Genomic DNA, 20467 nt, shown 5'->3' on the forward strand with positions numbered 1-20467 from the left:
GCTACACAACTGCCTTCTGTCTCCTGCTGGAGGTCACAACTGCAGCGCAAGAGCCAAGGCCATTGGTGCACATCCAGCACCAAAGAGGCCAAAGTGCTCTTCAGCTCCTTACCAGCACCTCAGCCACCAGCCCTGCATGCTCAGTATCCAATTCTGATAGCAACTGGTCAGTGAGCACGGAACTGAACGGGATGGTTTCAGTCTGTCTCAATCTGCAGCCCAGTGACTGCGTACCCTCATGCAACTCTGGCATGGTATGGTAACAAAGGAACTGTAACTTTACCCACGGGGTTTTCCCAAGGTGAGGTTGCTTTGTCTCCACCTTCTGACTGCAGCAGGATTCATATACACTTGAAAGAGAGCACCATGAACTCACACTCAGCAATTCAAAGCTCCCAATGGAAGAGATTGGAACAAATAGGACCCAGCCAAAATAAGCACAGTGCTCATGTCTTGGCAATTCTCTAGGACACGGAATTCTGAATGTACTGGAAGGGGGGAAGAAAAAGGCTTCACAGACGTCAAATACCTTCAAAACACTTTCAGAATTGTTCAGTCCTAACGTGGAGAATTTCTGTTTAACTCACCACAAGGACTGCAGCATAATAACACAAGCACATGCGACCACTCCAAAGTCAAGGGAGGAAAGAGTTGAAACTATGGGATCACACCGAAACTTTCAGCCGGATCCACAGAGCACACAGCATCCTTAACACATGAGGCAGAACAAATTGCAAACGGTGAGACAGATGAATAGAAAGTGGTTTCTTCAGTTTATTGCTTTTTGCAACCTGAACTCTGCTGCCATTTGCTGTATGGTCGAGCCCACGAAGGAATACCCAACGCCATTTACACACTACAACGGAGAGCAATGTTTTCTCACAAGCTACAAAACAGGTGGGAAAAAAAAAAACAACCTAACCTCACATCAACATAATTTAAGAACCTGACAATAAATACGGCATCTCCAAAAAGCTACTGGCATTCACATTAATTGATTCTTTTTCAATTTCCTGATTAAAGCCAAGTGGTAAGGGATCAAGCGCTCTGAAACACATAATTTGGTGTATTCAGGACATCCTCCCAACGCACACGTTCTGAACTCCATAATTTCACTAATACCAAATGGAATTAACATACTCTGTTGCTAGTTTAAATACCGAGAGAAAATAATTAGCACATTTCAATATATTAACTAAAAGACCATCTGTATAAAACTCTTCAAACATGAAATAGCTTTAAATTAAACAATATAATTATTATACTTACAGGAAAACAAACTAGAAATTTATTGCTAGCACAAAAATTAATGTGTTTTGAGGAGGAGAAGTTAGATTAACATTATTGCTATGAACACAAACAGTGCCAGAGACAAGAATCTGATTCTGATATTTCCTTACCGTCCACGACTGGTTTTCAAGGACACACATGGGACTAAGGAAAGTTAAGGTCCACAACTTCTTATTCAGAATTAGGTTTTATGATCACATGATATTTTATTGCCTTTCTGTGTAACAGCCAGAATCTGTCTGCTGCTTCTGCGTTTCAACATTACTGTTCATTAGATCTCCTCACCAGGGAAAAAATAACTAAAAAAAAACCAACACAACTACCATAATCTGACTTTTCCTCATTAGATATTGGAATACCTGAACCTCCATACTGTGTTTACTTTAGCCCATAACAAAAACTAAAAAAAAAAAAAATGTGGGAATGTTCATGATGTGGAGAGTCCATGACTCTAAACAATGTTCCTAGGCCAACCATTAATCAACTTGCTAACAAGCTTCCCCCAAAAAGCATTTTTCACATGCTGCAGGCTGACAAACAACACTCAGTGCAAACAGTCCTACCTACTACTCTACCAGTCCCAAAGCTAACAACTACACCTGCGTGCAGGTCTGCACAATCCAGTTTCTTGGCAATGCTCTGACTTCCAGTCACAAGCATATATGTTCATATAGGTTGGGCTTCTGGTTTTCAAGAAGTGTGCTGCTTTCAGCAGGCATTTATCTTCTTACTAAGTCATATACTTTCTCAGTATGATTTTGTGGCTTCCTTATACACACTCAGCCAGCTGCTGACTTAAAAGTTTATCCAGGATAATCCAACCTCTACCTTCAATTTTAACAGCCAACACTAGAGTTCATAATAGTCAACATTGATGATAACCCTTAACAACAGCCATAATTAATTGCTAAAGGATCGTAAAGTAAACCAAGATAAATTTCAGCGTAGTCATAGATTCTATTATTGCTAAATGGAAGGTTTATACAAACCAATGTATTACAGACTGAGAGATTCTCAAGTCACTCTAGAAATGAAGAGGACAGATTTTGTACTAATGCCACTTCTTTACCTGGAGTAGCTGAACTCTGCTGCAAATCAACTATTTAGAAACATTCATCTGGATCTGCAAGAATGGCCTGAAGGAAGGACTGGGTTCAGGTGACAGCCTCCTACGGGTTACATCATTTTACAACACGCCCTGGGGTCCAAACGTGCCTCATGAAAAAGCTGGGTTCTAACCTGATGCATGACAGCATCAAGGATTCTAACATCAAGTGTGGACACTGAAGTACTGACTTGTCAATTGTTGCCACAACAGTTCTTTTTCCTTCACCTCCACTCCCACATTCCTCCTCCAAAAAAAATATTAGCGCAAAAAACAAAATAATATAAATATTTGAGGGAGAAACACAATGGTCAAGCTGTGAGAAGTGAGACTTGAGAAACATACGCCTTTCTTTTCATGGCATGCATGAAAAGGAGTCATACACCAGGAATTGGATCCACAGAGACAGTAGTTCAACGGGAAATAAATCTTCTACGCTGTCAGACAACTCAGGCTAGCATTGTGCGTACCATATACGTATGAAAACAAAATCTCTGCTTTTCTTCTGACAACTTAAAACATTAAATATCTTAAATGGATCTCTTTCAACGCCGAGTTGTATTTACAGTTATCCACAAAAACGTGCAAAGTAAAATCGGACATCAAAATAAATTTAAAAGTCCAATAAATTGAACTTGACATTAAAAAAAAAAAAAAGACAGCAGAGATTCCAAGTCCATTTTATATACGCTTTAAAGGTTGTTCCAACAAAACTTCTGGGAATTTAACAAATCCAGGCCGTGCTGCACTTCAATTACTAGCTGTCTTTGTTGCAGAATTCACAATGGATTCCACCAGTGAGGTCTTTCACAACTTTTTCTTTGACCAGTTTTTGCAGTAATTTTGTTTCACCTGTCACATTGTGCATCGTTTGTCTGTTCATGGCAGCCATGCAGAGGTTGTTGTAATAGTGCAAAGGTGTGCTGGGCTGGTTGAGGTCGTATCCAAATCCTGCTATGCTTACTTCATCACATAGATGTGTGGCCAGAACGACTGCCATGACCCCAATTGTGGGTACGTTCTAAGAAGGAGAAAAAAGAAGTCTGTTGAATTCACATGTCTTCAGATATTCTCTTCTGGCAGTTTTACAGCACTTCAGAGTATTTAATGGATTCGCCTACTTCCTCGCTTAAAAATTAAATCAGTCAAAAATTAAATCAATCACTTAAAACTAAATTTCAGTTCAAGGATCTAAACTAAAAATTCAGGGCCAATATTAATACAACTTGAGTATTTGCCCTTCACAAGAATTTTGGCCTTCGACACTACATTTTTTCCTGTGAACTGAGGGCAAGATGCCCTATTACTATGTTTTTTGACTGCAAGTGAACTCTTGTTCCAAATACTCAAACAACTCCTGACATGTAGTCAGACTTGGCATTCCTTCATAGACGCTTGCTTCAGCCTTGGACAAGAAGCACTCTAACAGTATTCATAGAAACGTACTTCTCACTGAACATCTGTTGAAGAAGGTGAGTACACCAAACCATTCATAGTCTGCTTGTATCCTAACATATTACATTATTTGTTTAAAGAAATACTTTGAGATCTGAAGATCCTTCAGAACATCTCTGCAATGCATTGGCAATAACTGCTTCCAAGCAACATAAAAAGGCAATGGTTATTCAGTACTTCTTATAGCTCAAGAGAACTGCTGACACAATTTGACAAATAATTAAAATTTAACAAAAATGCAGTGTTTAATTAAATCAGGTGATTCATCACTCCATACCATTGCTAAAGCTAAGGCTACTAAGGGAGAACACACCCATCAGCTGCTACTGAGCACCAAGGCACACACACAGTGGGAAGAATCTGCCAGTGGGAAGTCTGCTTTATAACTGTCCTGTTTCCATAGTCTTTCTTCTTTTCCCATAGCTTGAGACATACTTGTCCATAGCTGACCTCTGGCTCAACTTATCAGGGCTGCTCTTAACACACTCCTGAGTCAGGTGTATGCTTTGAATATTTAACACTAGTCACAATGATGCGTGAGTGAACACACTGCACTGGAATGAATTTATGTCCTACTGTTTCTGAAAGCTTTGTACAACAGGACATCTCCTCTCATCACAGGCAGAACACTTTATCTTAAAAAAAGTGAACTGAAATGATCATTTGATTTAACACAAATGAAGAAAATAGAAGTCTTCTGAGAGAGAGCTCATTTTCCTGTTTCTTCATACCAGCACTGGCATTACATAAAACAACCCTGAAAGAAGAACCATTCTTCCGTTTCTTATTTTAGTCTTTTATACAGTTTCTTCCTCCTAAAATGAAACTTCTTACCTTATCCCAACCCCAGAATATTGATCGAGGTTTGGGGAACTCTAGGATGTCCAAGGCTGTCTCTTTAACGATGACTGGATTGAGAATCCGAAATTGTTTTGATGTAAAAGGAATTTTCTTGGCAACTTCCTTCCAAAAGAAAAGTCGTATCCACAGAGACTAAGATAAAGAAATAAATAAATAGTTAGCTCAACAGAACCTCTGGCACTATGAAGCATATCAGATGAGAGCTACAGAAGTCGTCACCCATAAAGAGAAATTCAGGAAACAGTTTACAGCTCAGGTGGCTCAGGAATAGCAGTACAAGTGCTCAAGTGACTGACTTGGCAGAGAGAAAACCTTCAAAGTGCTTGGAATTGAGAGAGGGCAGCAGGCAAAAAGTCTGCTTATTCTGATTATTTGACTGCACTGCGCGTTTCATCAGTCAACATACCCACCAACTCCTCCAGGAGCTTTGGACCCTCCCCAGCACAACAAGGCAGCAGCAGCATTTGAAGAAAGGGAATCAGTTTTCTACAAACATTAACCAGGGCATTTTGAACTAAGCCCTGGTCTTAGAACAATTGCTGAGGCTTTGAAGCAAGCAGCTGTTGTTTGACAGCAGCCACCAGTGATAAATGTACCACTTCAGAAAAGGATTTACATTAGACTCAGCAAACTCAATTCTGATCTTCTGCCATTTGCAGTCAATTAGATGCATGCTGATGCAAAAAGCAATACCAGATAAGGCTAATTTACAAATCTTTCCAAACAATGTGTAACAACAAAGAAATTGTAAAAGTGGTAGAGCTGCACTGTAGGGCTGTATTGTTTTAAACAGGCTTTTCTGCTCAAAGGTGCAACCCCACAGCAGCTTAAACCAATCAAGTGTTGTTTGCTGCAGCCCCATCTTCCTGCCTGCTCACTGAGCACCAGTGTCTGCACAGAAGGCTGATCCAACTGAAAGCTCAATACTTGAAACGATAAATAAAGACATTCTGTTTCCAGACCAGTTCCCAAAACTGGCTCTCTGTAACAGCAAAAACAGTGGAGCAAGGAAAAAAGTGGAAAGGCATGGGGACAGAGAAGAACCACAGCAGTCTGGTCTTGAATTGATGTAAACTGCTGCAGAGCCACATTCCCTTATACTTCTTTTCAACATAAATACATTTTGTTTAATCATCCATAGCACACAAACAATGAGAGGGAAAAGGCTTGGGAAAAGAACAGGACCAACAGGACAGACTAACACTGTCCTATCCTTGCTTTGAAAAAAGAAAGATTAGGCAGCAGAAGTTCTTAAAATTGCACCAATTCATACATGCAAGAGTATTTCCTCTCCACAAAATATATTCAGAGTATTCCAAACAAGGCAATATCCCTGCACACCCTCACTAAAGAAGCAGTGGACAGTCATAATCAATATCACAGGCCTTTCATATGCTTTCACATTGAAAAATTAAGTATTAGCACATATCACACAGAACTAGAAGGAAACTTGGAGTAACCAACCAACCAAACAAAAAAGCTGTTTTCAATGTGAAGCTTAGATAAGGCCTACTTATGGAAAGTAACTGCCTGCAAATTGAAAGAGGTAAAAAACTACTGGTCTGGAAACATGGAACTCCCCTGTCAGTTCTTCAGAGGTCTGTGTACTTCATTTAGTGAGAAGTGAATGACCTCTTAATTCAGGAACCACAGGTAAATGTGAACTAATGACTGCAATACAATTAATTGCATGTATGCCCACCACTGCAGCTGCACAGATGCCAGTGGTTAAAAAAATGGGACTGACATCCAAAAATCTCATTTCTACTTCAGGTTCTGCAGACTTGAACATGTCACTTAAATCTAACATGAAATGAGCTCTAATTTATTAAACGCTCAGTATGTCACGTAGCTCAGTGTCTGTAATCTACCAATATCTGCAGGAAAAAAGAAGTCAGTGTCAGCATGGGGCTTAACTCTGAGTGCTGTTACCAACTGTAACTAGGAGACAGCTTAAAAAAAAAAAAAACACCAAAACCAAAGCTACATAAAAGATTCCCAATATAATAAATGAGGAAGTAATGCACCAGCAAAGTTAAGCATTAGAAAACAGAAAACAAACAAAAAATCATAGTTAGATGATACCGTCACTGTACATACCAGTGTTTCATTTTTTACCATTGCTTGAAGCCAATTGAAATCAACACTTTTAAAGAGGACAGCCACAAATAAACTAGCAGGGGGATACTCGTGTTCAGAAAGTGGAGCTCCTTCTGGGTAAGTCATCCTTATAGTAGTTTTGTTACCAACGTGATCCGTGTATCCTTGAACTGGTGCATCATTTAACCTATAAAAAAACATAGATAGGAACTGTAGTTAATAAGTACAGAGTACAGCCTCATTAAAACATCAGACACTAAGCAAAGAACGTGTCTTTGGCCCACAGATTTCTTAGCAGAGCAGAGCACAGTGTTTTCTCAGTATCTCTTTGTTCCTCACTTCACGCACTCATCCACTCCTTATCTTTGAGAAGATGCCAATTCTATTTCTGGAGCAGCTGGCAAAAGTATGACACTTCAAAAGGAAGAGCCTGAATAGAAAAGCAACTTAAACCAGCATTGCAGAATTTCACATTCTTTGCGTTGTGCCAATTCCACCTTAAAAGGGAAAAACACACAGGCAGTTTCCTGCACAACTGTTTGCACACACACGCACGAGCATTACACACAGAAAAGGCATTCAGATTATCCCTTCTCTACCATACAGGTCAGTGTAGCACACATCCTGTGGGCTCACATCGTTCCAGCTCACCAAGTTTTGGGAAGCTGGCACCCTGCTTGTAAGAACAGTATCAACCCAGCTCTGTCAGTTCTGTGGAACAGTGAAGCACTATGACCTCTTCCTTATCAACAGGAAAGTCGACTTCATGCTGCCAACCCTAACCTCAGAGCACATTTAATGCAAACTCTCTGCCCCCCTCCATGCCAAGATTTGCTCACCTCTGTACCAAAGATACTGACTCACTGCACAAACTCTTTCCTTTGTAAAAGGAAGAAGTCCTACTTCACAAAGCTACTCATGAACGTGCTTGTATTGAATTTGTGATGTTACATGACTCAGATTACAAAGAACAAGAGCTCAAACACTAACACTCAGAACACATGAACACAACTCATATTTTGAACATTAGCAAATATGGATAACTGTAGAGACCACATATCTCAACCAAAAGGGGGAAGACAGAAAAGAATCTTAAAGGCTACCTCAAAAAGTTTAAATATATGAATGGATAAAAGCAAGGTTGCCTATTTGTCTAGGATCTCATTGGTTCCTGCCTCAACTCTGCCCACATTTTCTGTTATCTGAAGTCCACAAATAATGACATGGAATGTGAACACAAAATTGGAATTCTATCCATTCACAAACACATTTCACAAAAACCACTTTCAGAAGAAGTCTGAAATGTTGCATAAGAAGTTGGAGATGTTTTCCCCTCAAAAAGACACATTGGCTAATAAAGTAGTTTGAATCTTTAAATAGAAAATACATACCTTATAACAATATCATACTGATTCAGTAAGTGGCCTAGCTCTGATCCATACAGAATTCCACCACTGCCAATAACAACACAACGCTTACAGTGTTTTGACTTCAAATCCTCTGGCAAATCGTGCTCTGGTAAGAGTTCGAGAAGCTTTTTAAGCTTATCAAAGAACCTGTGGAATCCAAACGGAGGTCCATACTTAAATAAAGCTTCATCATCATCTATATTTTTTCCTACAAAGGGAGGTATGTCCATGCTGTATTTCTCTGCAAATAACTTTCCCATTGCTTTTTTCACATACGAAGGTCGGCACTGCTCCTGCAACACAGCACTGGCATATTGTTGTGCTCTCTGAAAGAAAACATACACAATTTCAGTTTCAGGAATAGGAGAAAAACTTAATGCAACCCTCCAGCAATTGAGCAAACAGAGTTTCATAAAAAGAACTTCAACATGGAAGTACAAGGCATTTTCAAGCAGTCGCTGAATAACGAGCAGCTCAGGGTGAAAACCTGCAAGTGAATGAGATGATTGGACAGAGACTATCTGGACAGGAGTTTTTCTGAAGAATAGATTAAGTCAGTAAAAGAGGTTAGTGAAAACTATACTTTCTTCAAGAGAGATCTTCCCTAAAATCTGTTGGAGAGTTCTTGTTAAAAACAATGTGAAATTACCCTCACCCGCGCAATTCAGCAGTGAGACTGCAAGGGGAATTCTACTTCACTGCTCAACTGTGTGACCTGAATACTGCCCGTCCTAAGCTTTCAGCAGAGACACACCAGCTGGTTAAAAGTTCTGTCAAATGGCAGCCTGGATTTGCTTTACTAATCAAAACAAAGCAACACTTCTCCCCAGAGAACTAATAGCTAATGACTAAAACACAACTTGAAGAGGAATGCAAAGTGGAGGAGTTTTAGGTCTTCTTTCAAAACACAAATCGCCAAAATAAAAAGGGCTGTGGTACCCAGTTAAACAGAAAGCTTAAGCTGTAAGATAAACTACGATTGATCTGTCTCATTAAACAAGTTAATCACGCATAATTTTCATAACTACGTACTGGCAAGCCAGCATCTGAAAGCAAAGAATAAGAAAAAACAGCAAAGGTAATATTTTTTGTCACTTAAAAATACATCCTTTAGCATATCCTCTTCCCTGATGTAATTCTGCTTATCTTTCATCCACTTTAATTCAAACTAAACAAACAAACACGAAACAACCACCACCAATGAAACTACAGTAGCAAAAGTTGGGGGTGGGGGATGCAGTCCCACCCCAGATCCAGATCTGTTGCTCTCTCAGTTCCCCTTCTGTACTGCTAAGGAAAGGGAAGTGCATATCTGGGTGCGGAAAGAGCAGCATGGGAAGCAAGTTGAGCATCGTCCGTGGGGAGGGGGATTTGTTCTTGTGTTTTCTTAAAATAGCTTAATGCACATAGTATCTCTGCTACAAAAACAATGCACTTCTTCCTGGGCACATCACAACGGAGCAACTTCATACTGCACTTCACCAGCATCTGCATCTTCAGGAGAGCCTCATTTTTAAGGCTGACAGCTAATAGCAATCACCAGCTGCTCCAAACAGTTTCAATTGGCCACTACCTAGCTAGACAAAAATGCAATATTATTTCCTCCTCCTGCATCTAGCATAAACAAAATGAATCATGGGACAGCAATACGTGCATGCCCACATAAACTTCAGGCTTGCTTGGCTTACAGTGGATGTTGTTTGGAAGCAAGAAAGCGTTACCAAGAAAAGAAATAAATCAAATGAGAAGCAAAGAGAAGGCAAAGAGATTCACAAGGTGAACCTGTAAAATACCTACTAAGTAAGGTGGGAGGTGGGGAAGGAAGGATGCACAGGCAGCGATGCTGAAGGCTTCTGCTAAATATAAATTGTCTCAGGGCTGAGACATTCAGAAACAGAAATGTAACAACCCCAAGCTAAGTAATGTATTATAAAGAGCAAGCAGGTCAAGTAGCAAAGGCAGAAAAACAACAGGAAGAACAGAGAGAAACCTTTACTGATCTCTGTTATACGAGCTTAAAAGCCATATGCAAAACTGCACATGAAGTATTTGCTAACCTTAACAAATAAACACATAAATAAAGAGCTGCGCTCTCCTACACATTTGATGTATGAATCCAAAAACGTGAGAGCATCTAGGAGGTAAAGCAGACTGGGGAACTGGCTTAAGTAAGAATAAACTTTTGGTTTAACACGTTGGCTCAGGGTGGCTTCTTTTTCATTTGCACAAATTTTCTGAACACAAAAGTTGGCACTGATGCAACAGAAAGGCAAACAGAGAGGAGCAGGGGAGATAACTCCCTGAAACTAAGTGTCAGCAGAAGGCTCACAGAAAACTGCTCTCCCTGGCAACTTTGGGCTGTCTCCTCACAGTCCCCTGCCCTGCTGCTGCATGGAGCCAGCTGAGCAGCTGTGGCCTCGCCTGGGCTCTGGGTCCCTATGCAGGAAGCCCAGCTGCAGCTGCCTTTGTGGCATGCATGCAGGTCATTGCTCCAGCACCAACCCAGAGAACGAAGCATGCAGCAATCCTATAACCCTTATAACTGTCATAGCAACTATTAATAACACTTTATTTCAACCAAGTAGAAGAACAAAACAAAAAACCAAGACACTGACCTTTACGCGATCAAAGTCCACATACGGTGTTTTTGTTCTGTCACATTCTTCAGGGTAAAAATGTAATTTGAGGATATAAAGGAAGCACCCTCCAATCACAAACAGTGCAAGAAATCTAAAAGACAAATGGGTTTATGCAGGGGTTAGGAGAGGGGAAAAAAAGAATCACTTTTTCCAGCAACCCACCAACTGCTAAATGAGTCTGTTTTTTAATTAGGACAGTTGAAGAAGTTCAGATGGATATTTGCATTTGATTCAAACCAACAAATTTATGTCATTCTTCCTCCAATCTTTTACAGCTCCTCAGAGCTACGCACAGGAAAGTATGAAAACACAGATTGCTTCGATAAGAAAACCATTGCATACTGACACTTCGGTGTTATGAAGTTCTCTACCCACATTCACATATTTTAAATGCATCTCTGGTGGGCCAAACACTTCTCCTCATGTACAGAAACCAAGATATTACTTCTCTTTTCATACCATAAAGGAAATACTATTTTAAAATACGTCTTTTCATGCAAGTTAAAAAAAGGAAAGAAACCTCAAATTGCAAAGTTTTCAGCTAAGAGGCATCGTTCGCAAGCAACACCCTCAGCTCACAGGCAGCCTAGAATGCAACACTTCGATGCTCGAGTTTATACTGAGGAGCCTAATTTCACTATTTCTTTTCTTTTTCTGCACGTCATGGGGATACAACCCTTTAAAACTGAGTGATATAAGCTATCGGTGGTTTTGATCTTTTCGTTTCTCACTGCTATGGAACCTCAGTGTTGATCTCTACTGTCGGCTCATTTCATGTCTAAACCAACACGCAAAAATTAAACCCTTATTTGGTTAGATTGTGGTTCAGATATACAGTTTGAGCTTTGTTATTGATTTTCATTTTAAAACTTAATTATTATCTACATTTTCCTAAGGTCTGTACATTTGTTTTTACAAATGCACCACCTCAGTGTTTGGTGCTTCTTGAAACTCACGCAGACAAATTCGATACAGGTTCCCAAGGGTTCAGGAAGAAAAACAAAACAGACAAAAGCCTTGGCATTAGTACTTCTCTGTACCTTCAAAAAGGCTGCAAGCACTGGTGAGCAAAGTACTGCAATCTCACAACGCCTATGGAAAATGTTTAATACTACAAGACAGTCTGAGCTCCTCAAAGAGCTTTAGGTGCCCCAGCAGAAGCTGTGTTCTTAATCCTCCCTTCAGCTCCTGTGGCAATCCCATACCTTGATTTCTGCATCCTTTTTGTAACTTCCCAAGCTAGGGGAGAGCAACTGCCTCTATATTACCATTGCAAAGACACTTACTTGCGAGTACCTTTTAAAAACCAGATTGGTCTTCTCATCTTCATGTGCAGCTACCTTACACCATTGCACAGGAGGCAAACAATCACTTTTCAGCTTTACAGAGTTATCGTCACTCAGCATTGCTGGGAAAAGAAGACAAAAACATTTCATCACAACTTTTTCCGAATGGACAAAATGTTCAAAGGACACTGAATGACTGTAGATGTGCTCCGTTTGCCAGCAAAGACTCTGACTCTTATTTACCATGATTATCATGTCAGGAATACCAAATCCCTCCTGACTGCCTTATGATCAAGACCATGCTCGTTTGAGATGCCCTGACAGGAAATGATTCTAAGAATACAAAAATATTTCCATGTATGGGTCTTTGTACTCTTCACAAGCCAAAAGTCCAATAAATGCAACGACCTCAGTTACTACCAAACACTTGTGCCTTATCCTGGCTAAACACCATTTAGTTTATCCACTCATTATCCTAAGCATACTGCAGTATACTGCAGTCCCAGCAATGTTGTCAATAACATTAGAGCAGCAAGTGCCAAAATGGACACACAGAAGCTGTGCCTGCAGGGAAGCACGGCCAGGAGGCTGCCAGCACTTCAGCAGTTCCTGCACCCAGCAGCAGTTCCCTCCCCTGACTTCTGCAAGCCCAACAGGAGTTCAAAACACTCCCACACAGATGAGCAAGTCACTCATCATTAGCTAACGAGATGCAATCTCGCCACTTTTGCAGGAGACAATCTGCAAGGGCCCACAAGCTTCTATCAGCATGCTGCAGCTCTGAATGCTCAGAGCTCCCTTTGATCAGACAACCACAGAAGGCACAGCGTGGTCCTCCACAATGGAGGAGCCCAGCCCTATTCGTTCCCTTTCATCTCAGCCCTTGGCCCTCCCTGCTCCCCAGTGCCAAGATGCTCACACTCGTGCTCTCTTGTCAAGAACTATCACAAGTTAAAAATAATAATAACAATAATAATTGCCACTTTGAACCACTGTCCATTTGAGCAACCAACCACTGTTACACATGAGAACGAAGGAGCTGATGAGGCAGATGGGCTCCCCCTCCAGTTCTCAAATCCAGCCCATGGAGATCTCAGGGATACCTCATTCGGAAGATGACACAAAGTCTCCTCTTTGTGCAGCCACAAGCAGTTGTAACAAGGCAGAGATCAATGCCAGCATCCTCTATCTTTCGAAAAGCACACAATGGTGAAATGACACTTTCTAGAGCCACCTCCCAGCAGCCACATTGTCATCTCCCACAAAACAGATGTAAGGCAAAAAAAACAAAAAAAACCAACTTGTGCTTTTTTTTTTGTTAGCAGAAAACTTTACCAATCACTTCAAACATAGCAACATCAAAGCAAGCAAGTTACCTGAGAACCTCCGAACACTCCCCAGGCTGTATTTATTAATTGCACAGACTCTCTTGAGACATCACACCCATCGGTAGCCCTTTGTAACAAAGCAGCAATGCCTTACTCAACACTTTTAGTAGGTCTGAAAGCACTGTATGAACAAAGGTCATTATGCCTGTCTTGGGACAAGGTAAACTAAAACCCAAGGTGTAAGCAACAGTCAAGGTCCCCCCGAAAACAAACAGTTAAGCTGGAAAGCCAACCCAGCTCCCAGCTCCCACACCATCTGCCAGGACACGTGCAGCCGGTCTCAGGGAACCTACCAAACCTTACAAGCTCATCATTCTTTCAAAGCAATATCTTGTCTTTATTGACTGCATCTGCATTATTAACCGAGAATAGCACCAAGGAGCAAAAAAGGGTTTCGATACTACCACCGCCCCACTCACCCACATTACAAACTAGTTTTGCTCTCAGCTAAGACTTGCAGCAAACCCAAACACATCCACGTGGGTAGAGATCTAGCACGCCTCAGGAAGATTTGCTCCAAGAGCCATAACCTCAAGCCATTATGGATCACCGAGTTGAACTGCTCTACCTTGAGATGCCCATCACCACCCCAACAGCACCTGCACGATCCCCCTCGTGCTCCGGGACATGACACACACCTTTCCTGCCACACCGTGCACAGAAGACAACTAAGCACCCTTCACCACTGCTTGAGACCCAATACCTTTATACCCACATGTCCAGGAGGCGGCAGGTATCACACACAGATCACGGTGCCTGGGAGCAGCCTCAGCTCATGGGACCGGCCGATATGGTCTCGTACAGCGCACGAAGTGAGCAGAGCGCACTGGAGAACGGCAGAGAGCATAAAAGAGAGGCTTGCAGAACATGTGCAAAGTCCAGGATTGCTCCACGTGCTGCGGAGAGTACACGTAGCCAGCTCACCTCAGAGACTGGCTCAGACTAGCACGAGCAAGGGGCACTCGGCACTGTTTGACAAGAGGGAAGCAGATCACTCCCTGATACGGATGGCTTTACTGCATGGATGTGATCACTCGGTGCCGCGTATGGCCAAGCTGCGATGCACAATAGAACAAAACAGCACATCTATCTCTTCCACAGGTCTCTCTACGCACACTTGGGGCAAAGGATAAAACAGATCCTTTGTTTGATAAAGAAAAAAGGCTGATTAAAAAAAAAAAAAAAACAGGAAATAAGCTTCAGCAACTTTCCCCAAAGAACAACGCAGGTAATAATTATCTCTCAGGCAAACAATATAATGAGGTAATTTGGTGGCAGTCTATAGGAACATAGATCAGAGACATTTCTGCAGGAAAGGCTAACTAGCAAACTAGGTATCAGTGGATCCTGATATGAAGATATTATTGCAGTGACGCATCAAACGGTACAGTGAGATCTGGCCCCGGTATCGGCCAAACTTACAAAAGAATACGCTCTGCATTGAGTGCACGTTTGAATCAAATCCATAAAGTTTTATGGCTTGAATTACAAGGGTACAAGGAAGAACCTTGCTTTGTTCAGAGCAGGTTTTCATTTGTTTGCCAATTAGTGTGTCCTACTCTAGGGCCCAGGTTTCACTGCAACCTGACAGAAAGCTTCACCGGTGAAAGCCTGCCCAACACACATAAAACTTCATATTGCCAAACAGCAACAACGTGCTCTTGGAGTCGCCCTGCTGCACTGAATGACGCGGCTGATCTCCTCTGCAGGATAAACCATGAAGGGGCAGCCTGCAAACAGCAAGCTCTTAGTGACTTCCAAGCATGAGAACTTCCACCGACAGAACTGGAGACAGCGGTCCCACAAAAGACATGCTTTTCGTGAAGCCTTTCAAAACAAAGGTTGGGCTGTGGAGATCTGAAAGGGAAGGAAGCAGAGAGGAGGAGAGCGCTGAGGACAGAAGGAGATTAGCGAGGAATGCAAGGCTGAAATAGCCAGGTACTGGAGCAGTAAGTTTTCCCTGCTTCTAAGCAACACAAATTCCAGCCATCCCCAGACAGTTGCTTTACTCATCCTAGATGTGCAGAAAGCAAGCCAGCTTACTGAACATGGAAAAACAGGACTGCATCAATCAGCTCAGCACATTCTTTCACAGAATCATAGAATGGCCAGGGTTGAAAAGGACCACAAAGATCATCCAGTTTCAACCCCCAGTTATGTGCAGGGTCACCAACCACCAGACCAGGCTGCCCAGAGCCACATCCAGCCTGGCCTTCAATGCCTGCAGGGATGGGGCATCCACAACCTCCTTGGGCAACCTGTTCCAGGTGTGTCACCACCCTCTGTGTGAAAAACTTCCTCCTAAAATTCTTGTAAATCTTTTTAAAATTCCTTGGACATTGACCCTGCACTGAGCCAATAAACATCTCCCACTCACTGGAATGACAGAGGAGTGCTCAGAAGAGCAAGGCAGTAACAAGCACCTGGAAAGGCATCTCTATTGGCATCCTCCTGAGCTTCCAAAAAAGCCTGAATTTAGAGAGAACTGCTGCAGCAAGAAAACCAAGCAGAGAAGACAAGCAACAGCACAGTGCATATACCCACATTTTGTTGTTGCAGACAGTCACCACTGTGCCCTTTCAGAAAGGAGCAGCTATGGTTGCTCAGAGAGTCATTAACGCAAATGTCCCAATTTGCGTACAAAAGACGTCTCAGTAGTAATGCCGTATTACAATCACATTTTGCATTGATATTTCTATAGCTACTCATTGTGGTGTAATTAGTGAGGACTCCAGGGACTTAAATTTGCTATTCATCTACTGAACTTAAGCGATCTCTGTAAAGCTGCTGTGAAAGCTGAATTGGCCATCAGCAGGAATGCACTCCAAAGCTTTTTGTGGTGTTATTCTTTTCACCGTAATTTACATTTGCCTCCCTGTTATTCTCGAGCAGACAAGATTTCATCACTTCGAATATTTCAGAAGCAATTAATTGGGACTTCTCAGCCTTTTTCTGTGGGAATGCTAAGAAACAAAGCTCAGCACATGTCAAGCTGTTGCACGACCACTGCCACACCCTGAGAAATTAGGCTCAGCACCCGGATAAACCCACAACCTAAGACAAGGGCTCTCAGCCCCTGTTGTTTCAGCACTACCTGTCACTCATGGAGGCAGAACCAGAGCAGTCTACAAGGAGGCGCAGGAGGAGACATACCTCCATCCATCACCATCCACTCATTCTGGACTAGAACTACAACCCCACGCAGGGGGTGCTGTTTCCACTTACCTCCCTCACCCTGTCAATCCAAGGACATCCCGGTCTCCCCGCACACCAAGGCTCTAGAGAGCATCCTCTAAGGCTGAGCTCAGCATTATTGTGATTGCAGCTCCTGGTCCAAAACAACCATCTCTGTGCAGGCAAGAACTGGAGCCATAGGGTTACTGCTAGGAGGCAGCTCTATTCATGCCAGAGCGCTTCCATCCAATCTCAGCAAATACCTGCACATGGACTAGAAAATGTACAGAACTGGGAGGGACCCCACAGGGATGATTGAGTCCAACCCAGCTTCACCTGAACCCATGGGGAAGCTGCCCTAGGCAAGCCAGTGCTGAAAGCCCAGCAGGACAAGAGCTGTCCTCCAGCTGTATGGCATCTAGCACAACATGAACTACACCTAAAACTGCCAGGAGTTGAGAAAACCAACTAACGTTCTCTCTGGCGGTATGCTGGGAAGTGGTAGGAACTGCCAGCTTTGTGAGTCAACCAGGAGCATCCAGGCAACCAGGCCACCTCAAGACCGTGGGGCATGACCCAGCTTTTGAAGTGTATAGGAAACAATCAGGAAGCCTGTAGTATAAAGTCCACGGAGATTGAAAACTGAAAGACACACCTTTATCAAGCAATTATTAGGCAAGAGCAATAGAGCTTGAACAGGCAATAAAACAGATGGTGATACTAACACAAAGCATGTGCTCCTTTTCATGTCATAGAATCATAGAATCACAAAGGTTGGAAAAGACCCACAGGGATCATCCAGTCCAACCATTCACCCTTCACCAATGGTTCCCACTAAACCACGTCCCTCAACACAACATCCAAACGCTCTTTGAACACCACCAGGCTCGGTGACTCCACCACCTCTCTGGGCAGCCCATTCCAGTGCCTGACCACCCTTTCAGAGAAGTAGTATTTCCTAACGTCCAGCCTGAACCTTCCCTGGCACAGTTTGAGGCCATTCCCTCTAGTCCTATCACTAGTCACACAAGAAAACAAATGACAAAAATTAAGCACCAACTCCAACCACACTGTGAGCACTCGGCCAAAATTTTGCCCATGAGAAAGGTTACATATTTTGTCGTCATCACTGAGCAAACTGATGATACTATGTCCATCTTGAAAGCTTTAATAACAAGGAGCAATGTTTTAACTGGATGTTATCAAGTTGGGTAACAAAAGGAAAATTAGTTGGGTTAAAATTTATAGTTGAATTTTATTTGCTTCTGCAGTAGTGAAAACCACAGAGATCACAGAAGATAAGTACTAAGAGTATAACAGAACAACAGAAAAGAGGTGGAAATAGTTAACTAGGTGGTAGTTCTTGTGGTGCGCACCTGTTAAACGCAGCCTCTCAGGAGGAGGGGAATTTGAAGATGGAGTTAACAGATTAATTAAGAAACCAATCCAGAAATCTGTATGAAACCCCCACAGTTCCAGTCCACATCCTCAAAGCCTGCTGCTCCCTGCTATGAGACGCTGGCATTTACACTCAACACACTCTCTCTTCCAAGGCTCCTAAACCAATCCACGATGCCTACAGATCCTTCCTACACTTCCAGAGTTCACTCTCACTTCTCTGGAAAGATTAAACCATAGGGAAAGAATTTTGCAATATAACCTCTGTTCCATTTTAAAGAAATCATAATAAACAATGATTTCTTTTAATCAACAGTGGATGAAGTCCCTTTCTAGCATTCAGGGAGAGAAAAAGCAATAATACAAAAAATAAAAACGTGGGAGTTAAAGATAGCTGCTTGTGCAAGTCACTACACAGGGAGGACTCGGCAGCTGCAAGCGCTGTGTGGTCAAACCGTCACCTTACAACCGCAGTGAAGGACGGGCATTCTCATCCTTCCAAAACATGGGGTCTTTCTTAAATACAAAACCAGTTTTGAAATAAACTCTTCACATGAATTTCAAGAACCTGTTATTAGACAAACAACCGGCTTGGAACAACATATGAGCGTTCTCTCCAGCAACAGACACTCAAAAACTGCACCACAGTGAAGGACTGTCTTCCTTTCCAACGCATCTGCTGCTCTGAATCCCGACTTCCACGCCAGATTTTAAACATGGGTTTTAAGGAGCAATTGAAAAGCCAATTGAAAAATTGCCCAGATGTTGAAATTGGAGCGCAGACCTACACAATGAAAGCAAAAACCCTTTTATCTGAATGGGCCCACTTGACCAGAGTAACAAAATACACAGGAAAGAGTGGGAAATGAGAAGAAACAGGAAAGAGTGGGAAAGGAAAAAGAAACAGTTTGTTCCAGAGGAACTGCTCCTGACTTAAGAAATCTCTTTCTGTAACACAGACTGAAACATCCTCTAAGAATCACAGAATGGCCTGGGTTGAAAAGGACCACAGTGACCATCTAGTTCAAACCCCCCCTGCCATGTGCAGGGTCACCAACCACCAGACCAGGCTGCCCAGAGCCACATCCAGCCTGGCCTTGAATGCCTCCAGAGATGGAGCATCCACAAACTCCTTGGGCAACCTGTTCCAGTGTGTCACCACCCTCGGAGTGAAAAGCTTCCTCCTAATATCCAACCTAAACCTCTCCTGTCTCAACTTAAAACCATTCACCCTTGTCCTATCACTATCCACCCTCATAAACAGCCGTTTCCCTTCCTGTTTATACTCTCCCTTCAAGTACTGGAAGGCCATAATGAGGTCTCCCCGGAGCCTTCTCTTCTCCAAGCTAAACAATCCCAGTTCCCTCAACCTTTCCTCACAGGAGAGGTGCTCCAGCCCTCTGATCATCTTAGTGGCCCTCCTCTGGACCTGCTCCAAGAGCTCCATGTCCTTCCTGCACTGGGGGCCCCAGGCCTGGACGCAGTACTGCAGATGGGGCCTGGGACTTTCCTTCAATGGCAAACAATGAGCACTGAAAACTGGAAGCACAAGGAGAAATTCCTGAGATATTTAAGATTTGAGGCAGGCTTATCAGGGACGTGCAGAAGCATGAAACCTTTGGGTTACAGCAGTGTTAGGTGCTTATCTTCAAGTAATTCTTTGATCATCATCTTACCGCCTCTTAGCAGAAATGGTCACCTAACATGAGAGGAGGCTACAGGAGCAGGTGCAGATCAGACTGCAGCTTCTCAACAGCTAAGAAAAAAACCTGCAACTAAAGTTAAAAATTAAGAGACTTTTGTAAATTATTTCCTCTGTAGCCACTTTAACCACAGTAAAGTTGGCACTTTAGCATAGATGCTGGATACAGCTTCTCTGGATTTATCTGTTTAATAGCTATTACTATTGAAGGAAAAACAAACAATTGACAGAGATGCTTCTCCTGACCAACAGCAGAGTCTGCTGCTTCAGCTGATTTAATAAAGGCAACAGAAACAATACTTCCTTGATGGCAAAAAGTTTAGCCTATAATACGGTTATAAGCACCCACAACAGGACATTTAATTACATTCCTGTAGTGTGTCACACAAAATGAACTGTAACTGGTAAGGCTTTTTAATCAAACAATAAGATGTAAAAACCAACGGACCTCGTACAACCTGCAATTCATTTAGTCAACAAGATCTGTCTGCTCAGAAAATGAGGATGTGTAATGCTGAAAGGAGGAGCCTATGGAACCATCAGAGCAGTTAGCAATATGCTTTCAAAGGTACCAACAGGTTTGCAGTCAAAAGTTATTTTGGTTGAAGCCACAAAAACCAGCAAGAAGCAACAGCAACTCAAGAGACAAAATCAGTTTTC

General features: G+C 42.4%; 1 protein-coding gene across 26 annotated transcripts in view; it reads right to left on the minus strand.

Moving 5' to 3' along the window:
• Positions 1-750: 750 nt before the first annotated feature.
• The window catches only part of ST3GAL5 (ST3 beta-galactoside alpha-2,3-sialyltransferase 5), a 29863-nt gene continuing 10146 nt past the window's right edge, over positions 751-20467 (minus strand). For 6 of the 26 annotated variants that reach the window (XM_040698760.2, XM_015285886.4, XM_015285891.4 and 3 more), the window contains 6 exons: positions 12156-12267; positions 10836-10950; positions 8203-8546; positions 6812-6998; positions 4685-4843; positions 751-3416 (listed from right to left, as the gene is read on the minus strand). In XM_040698760.2, coding sequence (XP_040554694.1) covers positions 3153-3416; positions 4685-4843; positions 6812-6998; positions 8203-8546; positions 10836-10950; positions 12156-12267 — 1181 coding nt within the window. In that variant the 3' untranslated portion in view covers positions 751-3152. Of the gene's footprint in view, positions 3417-4684; positions 4844-6811; positions 6999-8202; positions 8547-10835; positions 10951-12145; positions 12268-12388; positions 12782-13248; positions 13610-14171; positions 14360-20467 lie in introns of those variants that run through there. The other 20 variants (XM_040698766.2, NM_001001192.2, XM_046939956.1 and 17 more) reach the window with 15 other exon arrangements.

Source organism: Gallus gallus, chromosome 4, assembly GCF_016699485.2.
Source record: "Gallus gallus isolate bGalGal1 chromosome 4, bGalGal1.mat.broiler.GRCg7b, whole genome shotgun sequence".
Lineage (NCBI taxonomy): Eukaryota > Metazoa > Chordata > Aves > Galliformes > Phasianidae > Gallus > Gallus gallus.